Consider the following 18,536-nt stretch of genomic DNA (forward strand, 5'->3'; position numbering starts at 1 on the left):
AATCAAACTCCAGTCTGTTTGCCATAGTTCACCAAAAAAGTGAACTATGGTCCAACTAAAAATTAGCTGCTGGGTTGATTTAAGTGAATTCTGCTGCAGTTCGAATGCATATGTCAATGAAGTGGACCAGAGACTGCTCCAAAAGCAGGAAATGAACTGTAGTGCAGGGCATTCTAGGTAAATACAACCAAAAGAAACGAGCAAAGCAAATGCTAGCAGGAGAAGTGGCTCGTGGTCTTTTACCAATGACAAAATAAAATCCTACAACAGATAAAATCTGACTGCTTCATTTTTTTTACATTTTGTGAACAAAGAAGTTGTGCTCTAAATCTAACCCTCTTCTTCAGAGGTTTTTGTTTTTGTGTTGTTTCCTTCAGTGGTTCTTGGTGCAGCACCACCACAGGCGAGGAGGGGAAGAGGTTTTTCAATTTGGATCAGTTGACACAGTGCAGTGTGACAGAGAACCGCATAAGCTGAAAATGTAGCAAATGTTGCAGTTTTGTTCCCCAATCATACAGAGTCTATCGGACTATCAGGTTTTTAAACATCCATAATCAGAAAAAAAACAAAAAAAAACTGACTTGAGCTATTTGGCAACAACAACATGGAGTATATATTGAGTTCAGTTGGAACTTAGCTAGAAAGCTAAGTTTATAGTTGAACAGAGCTGGGGGTTCCCCAGCAGTACCTGGTCCTGTACCTCTGTGTGGATCCTGTGTTCCACATTTTAGTCAAAATGTTTGGTTTTGACTCTTGTTTTAAGATCTCCTGGCTGAATTTATTTCAGAATTTATCTGAAATGCAAAAATATATATACTTTAATTGTATTTTTTAGTTTTTGCCTTATTTAAAACTATAGTTCGGGGGAAGACGGTATAGTGCATAAGTAGTGAGAGTGGAGGAGCTCCACCCTACTGCCCAGCTAATCATAAACCACATTAGCATTGATGTCTCTGGACACACATGATAACAGCGGTGAGTGGCCACAGCACCTATCAGTTAGCAGCACGTGGACTCGTGTCGGTTGTCTTTCCTGAGCGGGTCATATGTTCAGGCCTTTGGTATTTCAGTATGAAATGTGCTGCAGGAGGACATCCCACCTGTCTTTATAGTTCTGACAACATGCTCTGTATCCCATCAGGTCTCTATCTCAGCACATTCAATGTGAGCCATTGCCTGGAAAAATGCCTCGTTTTGTTAAATGTTCATGTCTACATGGGACTCCTGTTATGGACAACATTTTTCCATAGTTTCAGGCTTGCACCAAATTTACATCAAAACAGCCAGTACAAAGATTTTTAGTAATAATGTTGTCAAATCCCTCCAGGAAACACACACACACACACACACATGCTCTACACATTCTTCTCTGTTTCTGCTCTACTGCTGTAGTGAGATCACAGCGCCACATAGAGACCTGGCATGACTACTACATGATGTTGAGTTGAATCCTGAAATGTAGAAGAATCCAGAAGCAAATCAAGGGCATTTATCTGCAATGCTAATGGAGCTAAAGTTTGCAATAATAGAAAATGTGGCTGTTACTAGCGGGGTGGTACTATATACTTTCCAGTCACATTGTGGGATTGTATAGCACAATGAAGTAATTATGTTACCTTCAGTCGTGACATTTGACCTCATATTGACATGGATCTGATTGGTTTTGGTGCTAGGCCTCCTGTAAATAAACATGAAGTGTGCTCCGTTTTCCCTTCATCATTGTGAATCAGGAGAGCTGTGTGTGTGTTTTCTGTAACACCCTGCTGCCTGAACAAGCCAAACCGAACAGATAAAGACCCAATTCCTAGAACGGAAACACTTCCTCCTTATGGAATCTGCCATGTTGTTTAACTTGTGTTCCTAAGAATCCCAAATATCAACTGAAACATCCTCAAAACCTTTAGTGGAATGTCTGATTTCAGCTGGGAGCCTTTTATAGTTGCAACTAGTGGAGACGAACGGAGGAACGCGCAGAACAGGAGGACAAGTGGACAAGAGGTTTTCTGGAAAATTTTGAAATCAAATTACTTTTTTTTTTTTTTTTGCATTTTAACCTCTTTGAACAACCAGAAGAAACAGACTACCTCTTATTCCAGGATTTACTTGTTTATGTTATTACATGTCACTAGTGTTTAGCTTAAAAACATATTCTGAGCAAATTATCAAAAAAAAAATATTTTTTTTTGTTTGTTTTTTTTTCACAAAGTCACAGTACAACATATGCAAAATGATAGTCATGATCAAGGATTAGATCATAATATATATTCCTGCTTAATGAGGCTACTCCTTGTTACCATCCTGTTTGTTCACTTAGAGCTGGCATGTCAAACTCAGTTTCATTTTGAGCCATATCAAAAATCTAAATGTTATTAAAGAGCCGCTTGTGCCATAATGTATTGATAAAACCCATAAAACTGTTAAAATATCACAAAAAAACATCTGTTTGTTTCAGCATTAAATAAGTGTTTCTCAAAATTAAATAATATTGAACATCTTTTCACACTCGTCAGTCCATCCAGGATTTCATGATTGTTTTAGTGGCTTTTTGTAATCAAAATCACAGATAGATAAATAACAGAACATAAGAGAGCAGGCTAACCTCAAACCTGCAGTATGTAACTTTTTCAAAGAATATGTTTTTTTTTTTACATATTAGATGAAACTGTCACCATAACGTGACGGTGTGATATGAGACAGATGATCTGTGACGATACTGATCACTGCTAAATGTGCTAATGGTGGAGAAACAACTTACTGTTCCGGGAGAAACGTTTATCTGCTATCATCTGTGGCCATGCTAACCAGCATTAGCATTCACAACAGGATCTGCTGATGGCCGTAGCTCAGCAGAGAGCAAGCACAGGAGATAAGGGTGAGTGCACACACGAGCATGATTGACAGCGCTAAGACCATCCTCCAGGCTCCGATTGGTTGTTTCTAGTTTACAGAGGAGGCTTGATTTTATCTCAGATTATCTGTCTCATACTGTCACGATGTCATGACAGTTTCAACAAATATGCACAAAAAATATATTTTTATACTGCAGCTGTAACTCAGAGCAAAGACTAAAACTCCTGGACTTAACTAAGACATGGATACCTGAATAAAATGTTGGTACAGGTCAGTGAGCAGCAGCTTTCAACATGACCTGCAGCTGAGAGCTGTTCAGCCGAGCAGCTGAGGACTAAACCGTTCCACCGCAGGCTGCTTGTTTGACTTTCCATTGCAGGCCCAAGACCTGCGGAAGGTCCAAAAATTAACCAGCTCACAAATAACAGAGGAACGCCTCTTCTCCCTGAGTGTCTGAGGTTAGGGTCAGCCACTGTGGACCAACTAAAACTGCACATCCAAATAAACCTTCTGAAAGGACGCTGTTATAATTTCCCTCTGAGTTACAATTTACCTTGTATCACACAACAAAAGAAGTTTTTTTTTAAAACCATACATTTCTCCTCTATGTTAGGGTTTGTTTTTTAAAACTTGTAGTGTTGGTTTGTTGCTTTTCCAGAGCTCTGCTTTCAACTGGCTGCAGCATGTGGCTTTCACAATCCTCTATCTGATAACATCTGTAGGCCAGTGTCCAGGCATGTTGTCTACTCACAACCGTGGTGGCAACACTTCAACATCCAGGCACTGCAACAGGCAGCCATTTTCTCTCCATGTTTGGTTCCACCTCACCAAAGAAGGGCAGCATTCAATACTCAGCTACACAGCAATCCACACAACTACCAAGGTTCTGGACCAATCAGGAAACATGATCTTCAATAGATTCCAGTGAAAACCTCATTAAGAACAGCAATATGTAGCATAGAACAGGATGGGGTTTGAAATTCAAGGTTTAATGTCCTTGGAGGCAGATAGAGCAGAATAAGAATCAGACCAAAAGTGACAGCTCAATGGCCAACAAAAGGTTTGACCCAAGTCGTTGAGTTTAGCAGATAATTATCCCTGATACCGATTAGATGTACCAAACATTCTGAATTCATAAAAAGTTACAAAAAAATCTCAAAATAAATTGTTACATTTTCTGGTGTTTAGCAAATTGAAGTAATTTCAATCATTCTAATTAATCTAAAACAAGAGACATTTGATCTGATTTACCTTCAGAGATGGAGAAAAAAACGTGTCGTCTTTTTAATTGGTGAAGGTAAACTTGTGTTTTCAACTGTGTAAAGTTTTCATCACAGTTTTAAAATGCACTGCTTTTTACAACATCGATTTACAGGAAGAGGAGAAGAAAAGATATAAATTAATTTATCACCTAAATTCTGATTTTTTTTAACTCTGCTGTAACTGGGAGATAAATTATTGTGTTTCCATATAAAAAAGGCCCAGTTGAGACCAGAGTACCAGACTGAAGACTTTTATCATCCAGCTTTTGGTAAGAGGAGAGAATGAAACAAGAAGAAACAATAAATCATGCTAATGGAAATTATTGAGCTCATTTTAATTTATCATGTGACATACTTAAATAATTAGCGAAGACAGTAATGATGAAATAACGATAAATTTGCAACACCTTGTCCAGCCCTAGTGAGTACAGAGTATGCAAATTGCATCACACAGCCTTTGGCCTCAAGTGGAGACTGGGAGGGAAGAATTAGGACATACAAGACATGAATGCAGAAATATCTGACCGAATGAAAGGCCAATGCTAATAAAAGAAGCTTTGAAATCCTCCAACCAGAAGACCTGACTCAAAAGGAACATGTAAATTGAACTGCAAATGCAATCCGTGTAGTAAAGGATTGCAGCATTAGACAGCAAATGACAGCAGGACTGTATTCTTCACACATAATTAACACCTGACATGGAGGCCGTGCAGGCCAGGCTCTAAATTCTCCAGCTGTGCCATCCTCCCAACATATTGGCAAGAACCTGCAACATTATACTTTCGACATCAAATTTAAAGAGGAGAGAATGGAGAGAATGTGAGGCATGCTGCTTCTGCTGACAGTGTTATAAGGTAAAAGGGATTTACAGAACAAGCAGCGGCACGGCCAGGGCTCTCGCTCTGTCCATGATGAAAACTGGGAAAATCTCCATATAGGTGACTGGAGAAACAGTTTATCTTTGTCATGGCATGATTATCATGCCAAATCACACCAGCACACACCAAGCCCCGTTAAGGTTTTTCTGTTCAGTTTCTGTCCTGAGTCTCTGTTGTTTCTGTCTTCCCCGTTGATTGCTTCCCAGGTGTGTCTCATTCCTTGATTACCCTCCCTCTGTATTTAGTCCCACCTGTTGTCTTTGTCTCTTGTCGGATCCTCGTTGTATGTCATTTGTCTGCTTGCCACCACAGTCGAACTGTAAAGTCCTGTGTTGGTTCAGCTCTCGTTTTCAGTCCTCTGTCTTTCAGTTGCTACCGGTAATTAGCTGTGTGCTACTCTCTGCCGTGCCGCCTGTGTTGGACTGTGTTTGCGTTCTCTTTATTAAATTCATCATCATCTTCATCACTACCTGGGTCATCAGAGTTCATTTTCACCACCACCAACCACACCCCATGACATGCACAGCAGTCACCAGAGACCCATGCTACATGTTAGCAATGTGCTTAAAGTAGAAAAAACTACTAGCAGGCTTAATGGCTGAGCTAACATTAGCTTCTTACATGCTAAGTGTTTAGCACAAGCTAGCGCAGCATTCACACTTTGACCAAAAATTTCCCACTAATAGTTTTTTTCTGTTTTGAACAGAGTAGTGAATTTGATTATCCAAACTGAGTTGTTTTGTAAGGCTTTATGAGCTTGCTGCCTTTTTTAAGACCAATTTTAATACATAATTAAAGTAAACATTTAAAGTCACTTTCAACCAAATTCTCAATACAGAGTCAAATTATCCCTGTTGTATTAAGTCAAGTGAGACCTTGATCAGTCCTTTCAGTGCATTCAGAGTTTTAATTTATATTCTCTTTAACCAAGGAAGATCCGTTGCATTTTTACAAGGGTGCCCAGATAATGACCATATTTAAAAAGCCAAAACCTGATAGAGGGTGTACTTTCTTTCCACCATCATCAGCCTTTTTGTCCCTGTGGTGATCCCGTCTCCTTCTTTCTGTAAAGCCCATCTAAGCTCACACATAAGCTGAGTATTTCTCACCAAGGCAGGAAATCGCTTTGAACGAGCCAAGAGTTTATAGACGTTGCACAATACACAAGTCATGTTTGAGTAAAAGTTAGAACTTGTTCAAATGTAGTGATTGTGTTTTCTCTCCTACAGCAGAGATGAGGGCATGGAGGCATCTGAGACCAGATGGTGGCACCAACGTGCGCTATCGTGCACATCAACAAATAAAATCTGACTCACATCATCGGATAAAGAAAAAACAAAGCTAATCTCATAATCAAAAGCATTCTAGATGCTTTTGAAAAGGATGAAATCTTCTTGGCATGCTCCATTGTGTCTCTTATTAAGAAATACCACCAGTGGGGTTGCAGATATAGAAGAAATAAAATGCAGAAAATGGTTTGAAATTGTTATGCAAATGTCAATAAATCTGACAAAAATCTTTAAAAAGTCTGGGAACTTTCATTCTCACTACTTTGCTCTTTGCTGAGGAATAAAATGAATAAAAAATAAATGTCAACAACTTTTAACATCAACAACAAATGTACTTCACCAACAAGTGTGTATGAGTTGATGCATTTATAGCACAGCATCAAGCTAAAGACATAACAGTGCAAATCAGTTGTGAAGAAAATGTTAATCACAGATAATCAAGAACTCCACACCGAAGCAATTCATGGGTGCCTGGTAAGTATGATACACAAGAGTCAAACAGCATAGCATAACGACATAGCTGCCTTTACACAAAAGTGAAAAACAAATAAAATTCAGTGTAATCTGTGGCAGCAGTGGAGAGCCAGTGGTGGATGTAACAAATGGGGAAACTTCATTTGTCTACTTTGCAGCGCCTGGCACTGTCTCATAAATGCTATTTAGCACTCCACCAGGCGTTTAATGAGCACCACATGGCGCTATAGAAACACCAACAGCCTCCTAGCAAATAACATGTGGTGTTTACTAGGAGGTTATTTTGTAGTTCACCAGAAAATACTGAGTAAACAGCTCTGAAGTGCATTTGATTTCCCATGGAGATAACACCATAATAAAGCACTAATTTTTGATGTTCTATTTCCATACCAAAAAAGATACCCATTAGATGTATGGGGGTTGTTTTTGTTGTTGTACCAAACCCTTATGGAGCCATAGGTAGCATGAGGTAGACAGCCATGTGTTTAAAAACACACATACTCACCCACACATGCACACAGTTTTTCATTCAACCACAGAGCAGAGCCTTGGTGATAATGACTTGTGCGTCTGTATGGAAGAGCAATGTTGCAGAACCAAAGAACACAACCATCCACAAGGACTTCCCTGATACTGGCCTCAGCAGCCAAACGTAGCATTAGCATGCTATCACTGCTTTGATTTGCACAACTGGAAGTGTTATAAATCCATGTCAGTGAAACAAAAAGGTTACTAATTACATAGAATTTAAGCGATAACAAGAATCTTGGGACATGTGACCAGAATAACTCGCATGGCATCATTAAGGGTGCCATGTGAGTAGTCAGGAACTACTAATACTGCGACCAGATACTCATTCCACACCCCAACACCCTTCTACTGGGTAGTGTTATATATGTTAGGCAGGATGGAACAGTGCCAAGGTGGCAGCTTTTTGAAATTCACTGCTGGTATTTTGATGATTTAGCTTGAATTGTGGGCTGCAGGCTGAAACGGCCTCACTGACATCACCGTTTGCTCCCTTCACAGAAAGTCAGGAATCTGCATTACTTGCTCCAAACAGTTAATGTTACCAGACAGAAGAAACAGTGTGGTCATATGAAAAGAAGGAGTATGAATAATTTTGAGTTCAACTTTATATTTCAAGATATTTCATAATGCTGCTTTGAGAACAAATTTTGAAGGCAATAAAATGTTGGTTTCCATCTGCATCATTGGATGGCATCAACCAGAAACGTTGACATGTAGTTCAGTGACACTGGGATGATAGAACTTTTTTATTTTGTTGTGTAAGCTAAACAAAGTCATGACAAATCAGGGTGTTTGAACAAACCAGGAGTACTTCTCCCAGATGAGTGTTTCCATCTATTTATGACAGATATCACCATCAGTTTTTTCTTAATAGCTGTCTGTTGTCTTATCCCAGCTTGTGTTGATAACCATTAAATGAGAAAAGGCCTCTTGGCACATTTTTGTCTTTGATTTCTAAACTGTACTTAATTGTTCAAAGCTAGCAGAGCTTTGTAATCGCTGCCTTTGGCCTGTCCTTTAGAGTGGCATACACAAAGTTAGTGGATATACTGTAGGCATCACTAAATACTGACACTTGTCTTCAACAGAGTGAAGAGACACCATACAGATGAACCCAGACAGAAAACTTCAGGAACAGATGGCCGATGATCACAGTCCTGAACTCCAAATAAGGCAGTTTAGCAATAAAAGCAGCAATGAAAAAGACAGAAACCGCCAAGTTTTGTTGAATTGGCAGAGTCTCCTTGGCTTCATAATGATGTTTTCCATGAGCTTTTTTAAACTGAAAGATAGCATTCACACTGCCAGCAAGTGAGCAAAGGGCCAGTACTGTTAAACTGATCAGGACTCATTTGCAGACAATTATGTCAGACAACTGTCCTTCTCATTAGAACGACAGGAGCCAAGTCACTTCACATAAACAGATTCATAAAACATTTTGTTAGCCATCGCTAGCAGAGAAAAAAAAAGATTCTTACAGTTTATATGCAAGCACTGAACTCTCACAAGAAGACAGGACAAACAACCGGGGTGTGAGTCAGCTTGACAGAGTAACAGGCTTCCAGAACTTCTTTAAATCTTCAGAGTGTGTTCTATATTTGATCCGGTGAAATCTGGCCATTGACAATCATAAAGAAATAAAGATAAACACTGGATCCATCCATCCATCCATCCATTTTCCTTCACCCTTGTCCCTCAGTGGGGTCGGGAGGGGTGCTGGTGCCTATCTCCAGCTCACGTTCCGGGCGAGAGGCGGGGTACACCCTGGACAGGTCGCCAGTCCGTCGCAGACACTGGATCCAATATTCTGCCAAATACATGGTCAGCAGACAATACTAGCTGCATTTCCATTAGTCAAAGAATTATGTAGATTGAAATTGCAAAAATAAATCTGCTTAATGGAAACGCCCCAACACTGAAAAAAAACTCCTGTGCTAAGATGAGGTGGATTTTTCGGACGTATCGGAATAGATGTATTTCACTGAACTGTTATGGAAACACTTTTTTCCATTACAGTCATGAGATCAACAGCTGGATGTCACTACTGGTGTAAACTACAAAGAAGACAACAGGAAATGGTAGCAGGATGATGCAGTTTGTTTTAGTTTGTTGGACAATGTGCAGCTGGCTCCCACCAAAGCTCTCACAACATCACACAATTCATAAATATTTGTGCAATTCTAACATGTTTAATCCTTAGCTCTTCTGTAAAATAGCCGACTACAATTTCTCCAAAAATGCTGCATACAAGCCCTGCCTACTCCTCCCAAGTAGGCGGAGCTTGTCGCTCCACCGCCACAATAAGACGCTGATGCCTACTCTCAAAGCTGATAGATGCGCTCTGGCATCATGGCTGAATTATGAATATTTATGGTAATGTTTACATCTGTTGTGGCCATTATTTATAATGACTTACTATGATAGTAATTTAATTTCTTATTTAATGGAAATTGCTTTTTTTTCCCTCCCGACATTAGCAGAATAGTGACACAGATTTTGAACACTTTGTAATGGAGACCCATCTGCTGGAAGCACACAGCACAGCTAGAAATGTCTTTTGTAATTTATCCACCATAAATTAGTGAAGTGTAGAGCACAGCAGCACGACAGAATGGGAAAACTGAGAAATTGATGGCGGTAAAACAGAGGCCGTACATTCACCCTGGAGCTGGTGAGACTATGTTGACTTGTTGTAAATAAGTTGAACTGTATTGTTTCCATCCAGCCGGCCGCCAGTCGGCTTAATACAAGACATTACGACATTCGATGGCTGGCTGGCCATCAAATGTTAAAAATGTTTTTACAAACGTCAGCCATATGATGAGTCCATACAGCTCGTCGTTAGCATGAAGACATGATTTTATGACAGATTCTTGAGATTCTTTCCTCCAGGAAATTCAAACAATGTCTTCAGCAGTGACAGAAACTGTGTGTATGATGACATCGTTGAACCTTTGTTTCCTCTGACTCAGTGGAACAATATGACCAACAGCTCAAACAAACAACCTGGAAGCATGTAGCAAGCAGCCAAACAACAATATCCCTGTCCCTACTTTCTCTCTACCTACAACAGACACATGTTCCTAAAGTGTTGGTGTGTGTGCGTGTGTGTGCGAGTTCTACATGCCTCTAGTTACTGTAACCCCACCAATTCAACAAAACAGGAAAAGAAGGAACCAATCACATTAAAGGGGAGTCAAATCTTCCTCATTCAGGCAGGATTTTCTTCTTCTCCGCTCTAAAGGTTCAGATCATCACTGAGTGACATTTATTGCTACACAGAGGAATTTACTGGAGCGCTTTTATTCCTGAGAGAATTTTTTTTATTCCATGAACAACTGAGAAAACATGTTGGCATTGATAATAAGAAAAAAAAGAGGCTTCATGCTGAGAGGAGCTGCACGCTATGTCACATTCACAGGAAGCGAAAAGAAAGGCTCAACATTTTCCACAACTTCTCCCGTGTTGGGCCTGGGTGTGCCAATTCTCTGAAACCACATGAAACACCGGCATTCAGTGAGGATGGAGATGAACAGGGAGGCCTGCCATTTCCCCTCTGTCGAATGAAAAGCAGTGAAAGGAAAGAATTTCAATAGCAATGCAGCCCTTTGCAGACAGAGTGGACGACTTTGTTCGGCTTCACATAAACTGCCATATTTCCACACAGAGTGATCCACTCATTGACAATGAAAAATGTTCAACCATATGTCAGTCACATAACATAGGTGACAGCAGAAGCTCAGGGTGTGTCGCCCCTTGGGCCTGCAAAACTGAGTCATGATGTCATTGTGTTCATCTCATAGAAAAAAAGTCGTCAGCTGGTGTAACAAAGCCTCAAGATCTGATGGATCAGGCTGAGTCAGAGCTGGTGATCCAGCTGGATCCCACACTTCATGTTGGACAGACAGGTAGCAACATGACCGGACATGGAGCACCTGTAGCCTTGGCCTTAAGGGAGGATACCAGGATGATGTTACTGATGTAAAAACAGCTTCTTCCACTGAAATTTTCTTACATGATATATTTACATTATAGTTATTTATAATGATGCACTTCTATAAATAACTTCCAATACCGATATCTGAGGTTTAGTGTCGGCCGATACGATCCAATACAGAAAAACATCTGAATTAACTTAAAATTCAGATGCAAAATAGTTGCATTTCTTTTTTTTAAAGAAAAAAGAAAAGAAAACAGAAAAGTACTTACAAATTAATTTGATAACTCTGCACCAGTACAGCACATTTAAATACACTAATGGCTTCACCAGTTTGGTCAAACATGTAACAAACAGAGTCATCGCAATAATAAGTATAACAGCCAATGAAAAATAAATAATAAAGAAACAAAATGACAAAGCGATAGACTTACTACCTCAGTCAAACATGTAATAATAAACTGCAACAAACTTTATTTCAAACGGTTCAGAAAGTACAATTGAAAATTCTAAATATAATGTAAAATAAATAAAATGCAACGTCACTCAGAGCACAAAGCATAGAATTAGACTGAATAGATCTGCAGTTGTGGATTGGGCACATTGTAGGATACCGAATATAAAATGTTCAATGTCAGGACTGATACAGATGTTAATATTGGATCGGTGTATCTCTAGTAATTTATCATAAATTACTAGGGATAATTTATGATATCTCTGTTTTCCCTGTCTACGCTGAATGATTATTTTTTACATGCAATTTTGTCCCCTGGTGCTTCATGAATCTGTTTTAAATATTGTTGTTTCATTTGTTTTATTTATTTAGGATATTTGAAATGTTTCCAGTTTGACTGATAGATATTCTTTAGAAATGTATGTGTTTTTAATCTTTGAGTGTGTTTAGTTGCATTAATAAGACATTAATATTATTTTTTATATTATCATCATTATGGTAGTCGAGTATGGTCTCAAAATAACAATATTACCATTTAGTGAAATAAGTTCTAGAACAATTTATCATCTAGCAAAAGGTGTTAGTGTGACAGGCCTGTGCAGCAGCCTCTGCTCTAGCGTCACTGGGAGCCGACTGAGGAGAAAGCAAAGCTGTTCATCATGCAGATACGCTGCAGAGAGCCAGACGTCTGAGTACAAAGGCCAGACACAGATGTCACAGGGATGTGAAGTTCTTGGCACATAATATATCAATCCTTTCTTAATATTGTCCCTCCTGGTGAATGTCAGAGTCCTCCTGATGTGTTTAGGTTTCCTCCTCCAAGTGCTGCTAACGCTGTCTGATCATCTACAGGTTCTCACTGACATAACAGCTGCTAGCTGTGCTCTGGACAAAGCTGGCTTTTATGGAGGAGATGTGAAAAGAAAGACAGAAGAAACTGAGATTAAACTTTGAACCAAGTATGCAGGGAACACGTGAAAAAGGTCCTTTTGAGTGTTCCCTGTATTAAAATGCAAAATGTTTTGGGCTCGATTGAACAAATGTGTTCTCATGTTATAAGATACTTCCAATACTGATATCCAATACGATCCAATACAGAAAAACAGCTGAACTGAGGTTTTGTTTTTTTTCAAGCATACATTAATGTACTGAATTACACATTTATTTGATAACTCTGCACCAGTACAGCTCACTTAATAAATCATTAGCTTCACAAGCTTGGTCAAACATGTAAAAACAACTTTAATTTGTTCAGTCAGTGCTATTATGAGTAGAACAGCCAATGTAACAAAAATAATATAGAAACTCAAACTGACAGAATCAATAGGTTGACTAACTTGGTCAAACATGCAACAATAAATTGCAACAAACTTTTTTTCAAATGGTTCATAAAGTGCAGTTAGTTATTCTAAATGCAATGTAAAACAAATAATACAGCATGATGTTGCCACAAGTACAAAGCGTAGAATTAGACTGAATAGGTATGCCGTTATAGTTCAGACACATTGTCGCTCGAATTTTTTTTCAATATCGGGGCCGGTACAATTATTCATTTCAGATAAGTAAATCTCTAATGATTTGGGTCTCCTTCTTTCAAAGCACTTGCTTTTATTTAGCCATGATTAATAAACTAATTAAAAGCTGATTTGAGAAAACAGAGTCCACTTCTCAAAATCCCGTCTATCTGGTCTATCCGTCACACTGGTCCAAATCTTTGATTTTGGACCAGTGTGACAGATGCCAGACCTCTCCCTCCAACTTAAGTCATATGTTTTTCTTTTGCCCGAGCTTACAAAAATTTTGGAACTATGTCTTTTCCATACTCTCAGGGGTTTTTGGAATCCAGATCCAAAGCGATCCACTAATTGCCATTTTTGGAGTTCCAGGGACCTCACTTAACCTGTGACCCCTACAGGGAGAGGTCTTGGCTTTCTGTACTCTGCTGGAAATCTCCTACACCTCCATCTACTTCACAATGGCTTAATACTGTAAGATCATGCTTAAAGATAGAAAAAATTTTATTAACAGTGAAAGGTAGTTCAGCAAAATTTACTTACAAGTGGGCACCTTTTGTGACATACATAAAATATCTGCCTTTATAATGCATAGGTTGATGTGACTGACTCATCATGTCATGTGACTTAAAATTTACAGAATAAATGGGTGGGATGTTGTTACCTTTTAGCTTCTCAATGCCATCCGACCCTCTCTCCCCTGTTTTTTTTTTGTTTTTTTGTTAATGTATTCTTTTATTATGTTTTTATACTTATTTTGTCTCGTTTTTGTTATGTCAGTACGGTGATTTATGTTCGTTATAGGAAAAAAAATAAAAAATCGGAGAAGTCATGTAAGTTTTGCAAAATGTATGTAATATCAATGTATGTATGATCTCCTGATAAACAAAAAAAAAGCTGATTTGAGAGCAGCAAAGCCGGCATTTTGGTCAAATTCATTCTACTTATTAAAGAAGTTTGGTTGTAAAAAGACTAATTGTACATGTTTCCTTGTAAGAAAGTTATTCCAATAATAATTTTACCTTGATCAGTAAATAAAAGGTATCTGTCAGCATCAGCCACCTGTGCAGTTAGAGGGGCCGCATAAAATCAGACACCCCTGAGTTAAAGCATATTCATGTCATGTCTTGTGGTCTAGTCAAAATCTAAATTTAATAAAGTCTTAAATTTAATAAATAATCTGTGGCAAGACTTGAAAACTGATGTTCACAGGTGTTGGAGGAAAAAAAAACTGCATCTAAAACTTTTATTAGGTGAATAATAATGGACTCCACATTTTTTATTTCTTTTTTAAGAAAAAAAAAAGAAAAAAGAAAATCTAAAAGTTTGTGGTTATAATGTGACAAAACATAAAAATTGTCAGGGTGTGCAAATACATTTGCAATATTTTTGTGTTTCTGGTTCCCTGTAAATCTGACAGCCAATTATTTACCGCCCCCTGGTTTGTCTGGAAACCACATTAGTTTCTCTGCTCTGGGCACCCAACTTCTTTAATCATACAGTTATTTTTTTTCCCAAACCTTCAACAACCCTCCTATAAATTTGTGGCCCACAATGTGACGCAAAAAGTTTCGCTGACCCTTTAAAGTCAGCAGCAGGGCCATATGAGAAAGCTCTATAATGTTAAGTCTGACTTTGTTTTTATGGTAAACACCCCGAGAGAGAGACAGAGAGAGCTGAGGATCAGCTTCACATCTTTGGGGTTAGTTTAGTATTCCTAGTTGCCATTCCTCACTGTAATTTCATCACACATAACTGGCAGTCCTCTGGACTCCCAGAAACACACGGGTCAGGTGTCAGGTACCACAGTTACCTCTGAACAGAACCACTCCAAGGCTATTTGAGGCCCTAAGCAGAATTTGATTTGGGGCCCTTCCAACTACAATAAAAACCACCACAACTCACCTAACAGCATCCATGCTCATGCAATCTGCAAGATGATGAAAAAGTTCTTGTTCTATTGGCAGATAAATAAACTTATGGAAAAAAATGTCACGTATTAACCTAAATAATCTGGCAATGGAACTAGCACTTTGTCATCAATATTAAGGAATTATTTACTTAAAACAAGCTTCTATATCTTGCTAAAAAGTTACTTGTAAGTTAGTTTTCACTTATTTCAAGTGTGCTAATATATTTGCTCTAGAAATTAGGCCAAAATTACTTAGTAAGATTTTGTGTTTTCGCAGTGTAAATCTGGCTTATGTCAAAATTAGATTGAATGTTGTTAGTTGATATGTATGTGGTTGTTTCAAATACAACCTCACACACACACGCACACGCACGCACACACACACACAGACAGACAGACACACACGTCTAGGCTTACAGGTTCCCTTAAAAAGACCAGACTATCATTTTAAAAACCATAAGCACCACAAACAAAACAGGAAGTCTGGACAGACCAACCAAATCCCACCTCATTTTACTGGGATAATAATGTTGGAAGAATAAGAATGCAAGGGAAAATTATCTGCACTTGTTTTTACTTTAGACGTAAACATCCGAGAGAATAAAGATAAACGTCACAATATTTTTTACATATTTGAGACATCAATAAAATGTTCTTATCTAAGCTCTGTACAGGATCGACCTAACTGACAAGCGTTCTTGATAATCATTTCAGTTTGCTTTCATAAAACACAAACATTCTGTTCCAGTCAGGCAGAAACTGGGCCACCCTACTGATGAGCAACAATCAGTTAATCTACAGTTGTTCAAAGAGAAAGTTTCAATTAAAATGACTTTAGAATCAACTTTTCATTTTTGGTTTTCACTTCTCCAACTTGGATTAGTTTTAGCCCCAAAATGGGCTTTCAATGTTACTGTAACTGTAATTATAACAGAAGCTGGTTCAGACTGGTAAATGACTGTATTTTCAAAGTGGAAATTTTCAATAGAAATATTTTTGTAAAAAAAACAAACAAAAAAAAAACTAAATAAAAGACTTTAACTCCTGAGAAAATCAGTATCCGAGGGTGAAAACTAACATTTCTCTCATTAATCATTGACAAATTATTCTTGACAAGCTCCTGTTTATAGTTGTAATAGTAACAATGATAGCTTCTGATTCATCAGCTGAATAAAGGTCTGTTTCACAGGACAGATGATGCATTCAGGCTCCTGTTTTTTCTATTTTACTTAAAACACTTGTTCAATCATCCATGTCCTTTAGAGCAGCATGTTTCCTGTTATAAAGTCAAGACAACAGCCAATGAAATAATGGATGGTTTTCAAAATGCCCATAAAAGTGGATTACTTCAGTCAGGTTCATTATTACTTTCGTTTTGTGGTCCAAATGAAAAAAAAAAGAACAAAAAAACAAATCCATTGTTTCCAAGGGCCTGAGTCATGTGGATTGTTACTGTGAGCTGAATGTCTGCCTGGTTTCTCTGTGTTTTTGCTCAGGTTTTTGTTTTCTGGCTGTTTATGGATCAGAATGTGAAGCTCGTGTCCCATAAACCTGCCTGACAGAAATTATGCAGAAGTCGGACACTATGTTAAAACACAAAGACTTATGGAAGATTGTAAGCAATCACTGTAAAAATCAGTTCGTCTCAGCTGGTTCACACACACTTCTCACCAACCAAAGGATCTGTCGTTGATCCCAGTGGATGTAAAGCAGAGACTATTGAAATGTCTTAAACTCTTCACATTTTCACACCTAATCTGACAATAAACATCTACTGATGGCTTTCCAAATACTAACTGCTCTCTGGGGGTGGGGGATGGGGGGGTGAAAGGTTTTGCTTTACATAGTTATTTCTTAAGTATGTCTCCTAAAACAGAAATAAAATGTTCTTGTGTTTCCCCTGATGGTTTTCCGGGCGATAATCAACTGCTTTGTTTGCGTATGCCTCGTCCCGGCTCTGCGCTTTGTCAGCGCTCCGCAAAGTTGACAGAATGGCCGACTCCCGGTTCCTTCTTCATATTTTAATGGAGGTTCAGAATTCAATCACGCGGACTCGAGACAGTTTCAGTTCGGTGTCCGTAAAGTCAGCCTATCTCAACTGTGTTTGCGTAAAAGCCCAGTGCGCACCTATGTGCGGCAGAATGATAAGGAGTCCAACCCTAAGACGCTTGATTGGATCCTTTTCCTCGCACTTTTCCCTCTAATTAGCGCAGCAGCCTGGCCGCAAACAGCGCGGAGCTTCTATTTCCAACCTGACGGTTCCCCCGCAGCAGCAACAGCCGCAGCAGCAGGAACCAGCTCAACTTCTCTGCCTTCATGTTGGCTGGACTTACTGGAAAAATGTTCCAGTGTGTGAAAAGTTCACTCTGCAGCTGCTGCTGCGCTTACAGTTACCAACCCGTCACGGGTTTCAGCGCAACGCTGAGAGAAAAGTCCCCTCAGCTTCCCACAGCACGTCCTGTCAGCTGAACCGAACCGAACGAGGCCGACAGCGGACGGGTGCCTACCTGTTAGGAGGACGGCTGGCAGCAGAACGCTGTAGACCAGCCAGACGATCACCTGGAGATCCATGTGTGTGTGAGTGTGTCTGAGATCAGGGCTCAGAGTGGGGCAGAACCCGTCCTATTGTCTCCATTTGGACCTACGGCTTCAGCAGGGCAGCTGGTCCAAACGTCCCATCAGACACGAAACCGAGAAGAGCTCCAGCATTGTTCAGTAAAAGGTCCGCCGATCCTCCGCCTTTCCTGATCTTTTTTTTTTTTTCGGGGCGTTTTCAGCCGCAAACCATGTGCCAACAGCGCATCCGCTGGTTCTTTTTTTTTTTTTTTTTTTTTTTTTTTGCGCCTTGGAGGGAGGAAGAAAAGTTTGAGAGCGCGGCTCCTGTCGGCCAGGCCGGGGCTGGAGGAGCTCAGCTCAAAGTGGAAAATGTGATTCACAGAACAGAGTCTGAGCTGAGGGGCGTTCATAGAGGAGCTATTCTCCACTGAGCTGCTGCTGCCGCCACTGATGGTCACCTCCCTGTTTTAACCAGTCACACACTCAGCCAGTCTGTCAGTTAGTAACAGCTGGAGGTGGGTGTGTGTGTGCGTGTGTGTGTGTGTGTGGGTGTGTGTGTGTGTGTGTGTGTGCGGGGGACGGGGACCGGGGGGAGGAGGGGGGTTTCACTGCGCTGTGCCACTTTATTATTTGGCGCTATAACATCTGCCCTGATGCCACAACGTGTCTGCCACACCTGACGTCAAAAAGCCACGTTATATGTGTTTACAGCGCCCCCCTATGGACAGAGAGGGTATGTGAGCGAGTTGTGACACGACTCAAACTCTGCATGTATTTAATCCAAATCATTAAATACTGTTTACCATTGTGTTTTAAGGTTTGTAACCGGTAGCAGACGTCTCACACATCATTGTGAGTTGTATGCAAAAGCTGAATGGC

At 39.6% G+C, this 18,536-nt stretch overlaps 1 protein-coding gene across 3 annotated transcripts in view; it reads right to left on the reverse strand.

Annotated features, from left to right (window-relative positions):
- The window catches only part of piezo1 (piezo type mechanosensitive ion channel component 1 (Er blood group)), a 78,182-nt gene extending 59,934 nt beyond the window's left edge, over nucleotides 1-18,248 (reverse strand). For all 3 annotated transcript variants that reach the window (XM_088012990.1, XM_088012991.1, XM_088012989.1), the window contains exon 1: nucleotides 17,609-18,248. In XM_088012990.1, coding sequence (XP_087869116.1) covers nucleotides 17,609-17,672 — 64 coding nt within the window. In that variant the 5' untranslated portion in view covers nucleotides 17,673-18,248. The remainder of the gene's footprint in view (nucleotides 1-17,608) is intronic.
- Between the last annotated feature and the right edge of the window lie 288 nt (nucleotides 18,249-18,536).

The sequence above is a fragment of the Poecilia mexicana genome, unplaced genomic scaffold (genome assembly GCF_051168715.1).
Source record: "Poecilia mexicana isolate PSO_F unplaced genomic scaffold, ASM5116871v1 scaffold_15, whole genome shotgun sequence".
Taxonomy (NCBI): domain Eukaryota; kingdom Metazoa; phylum Chordata; class Actinopteri; order Cyprinodontiformes; family Poeciliidae; genus Poecilia; species Poecilia mexicana.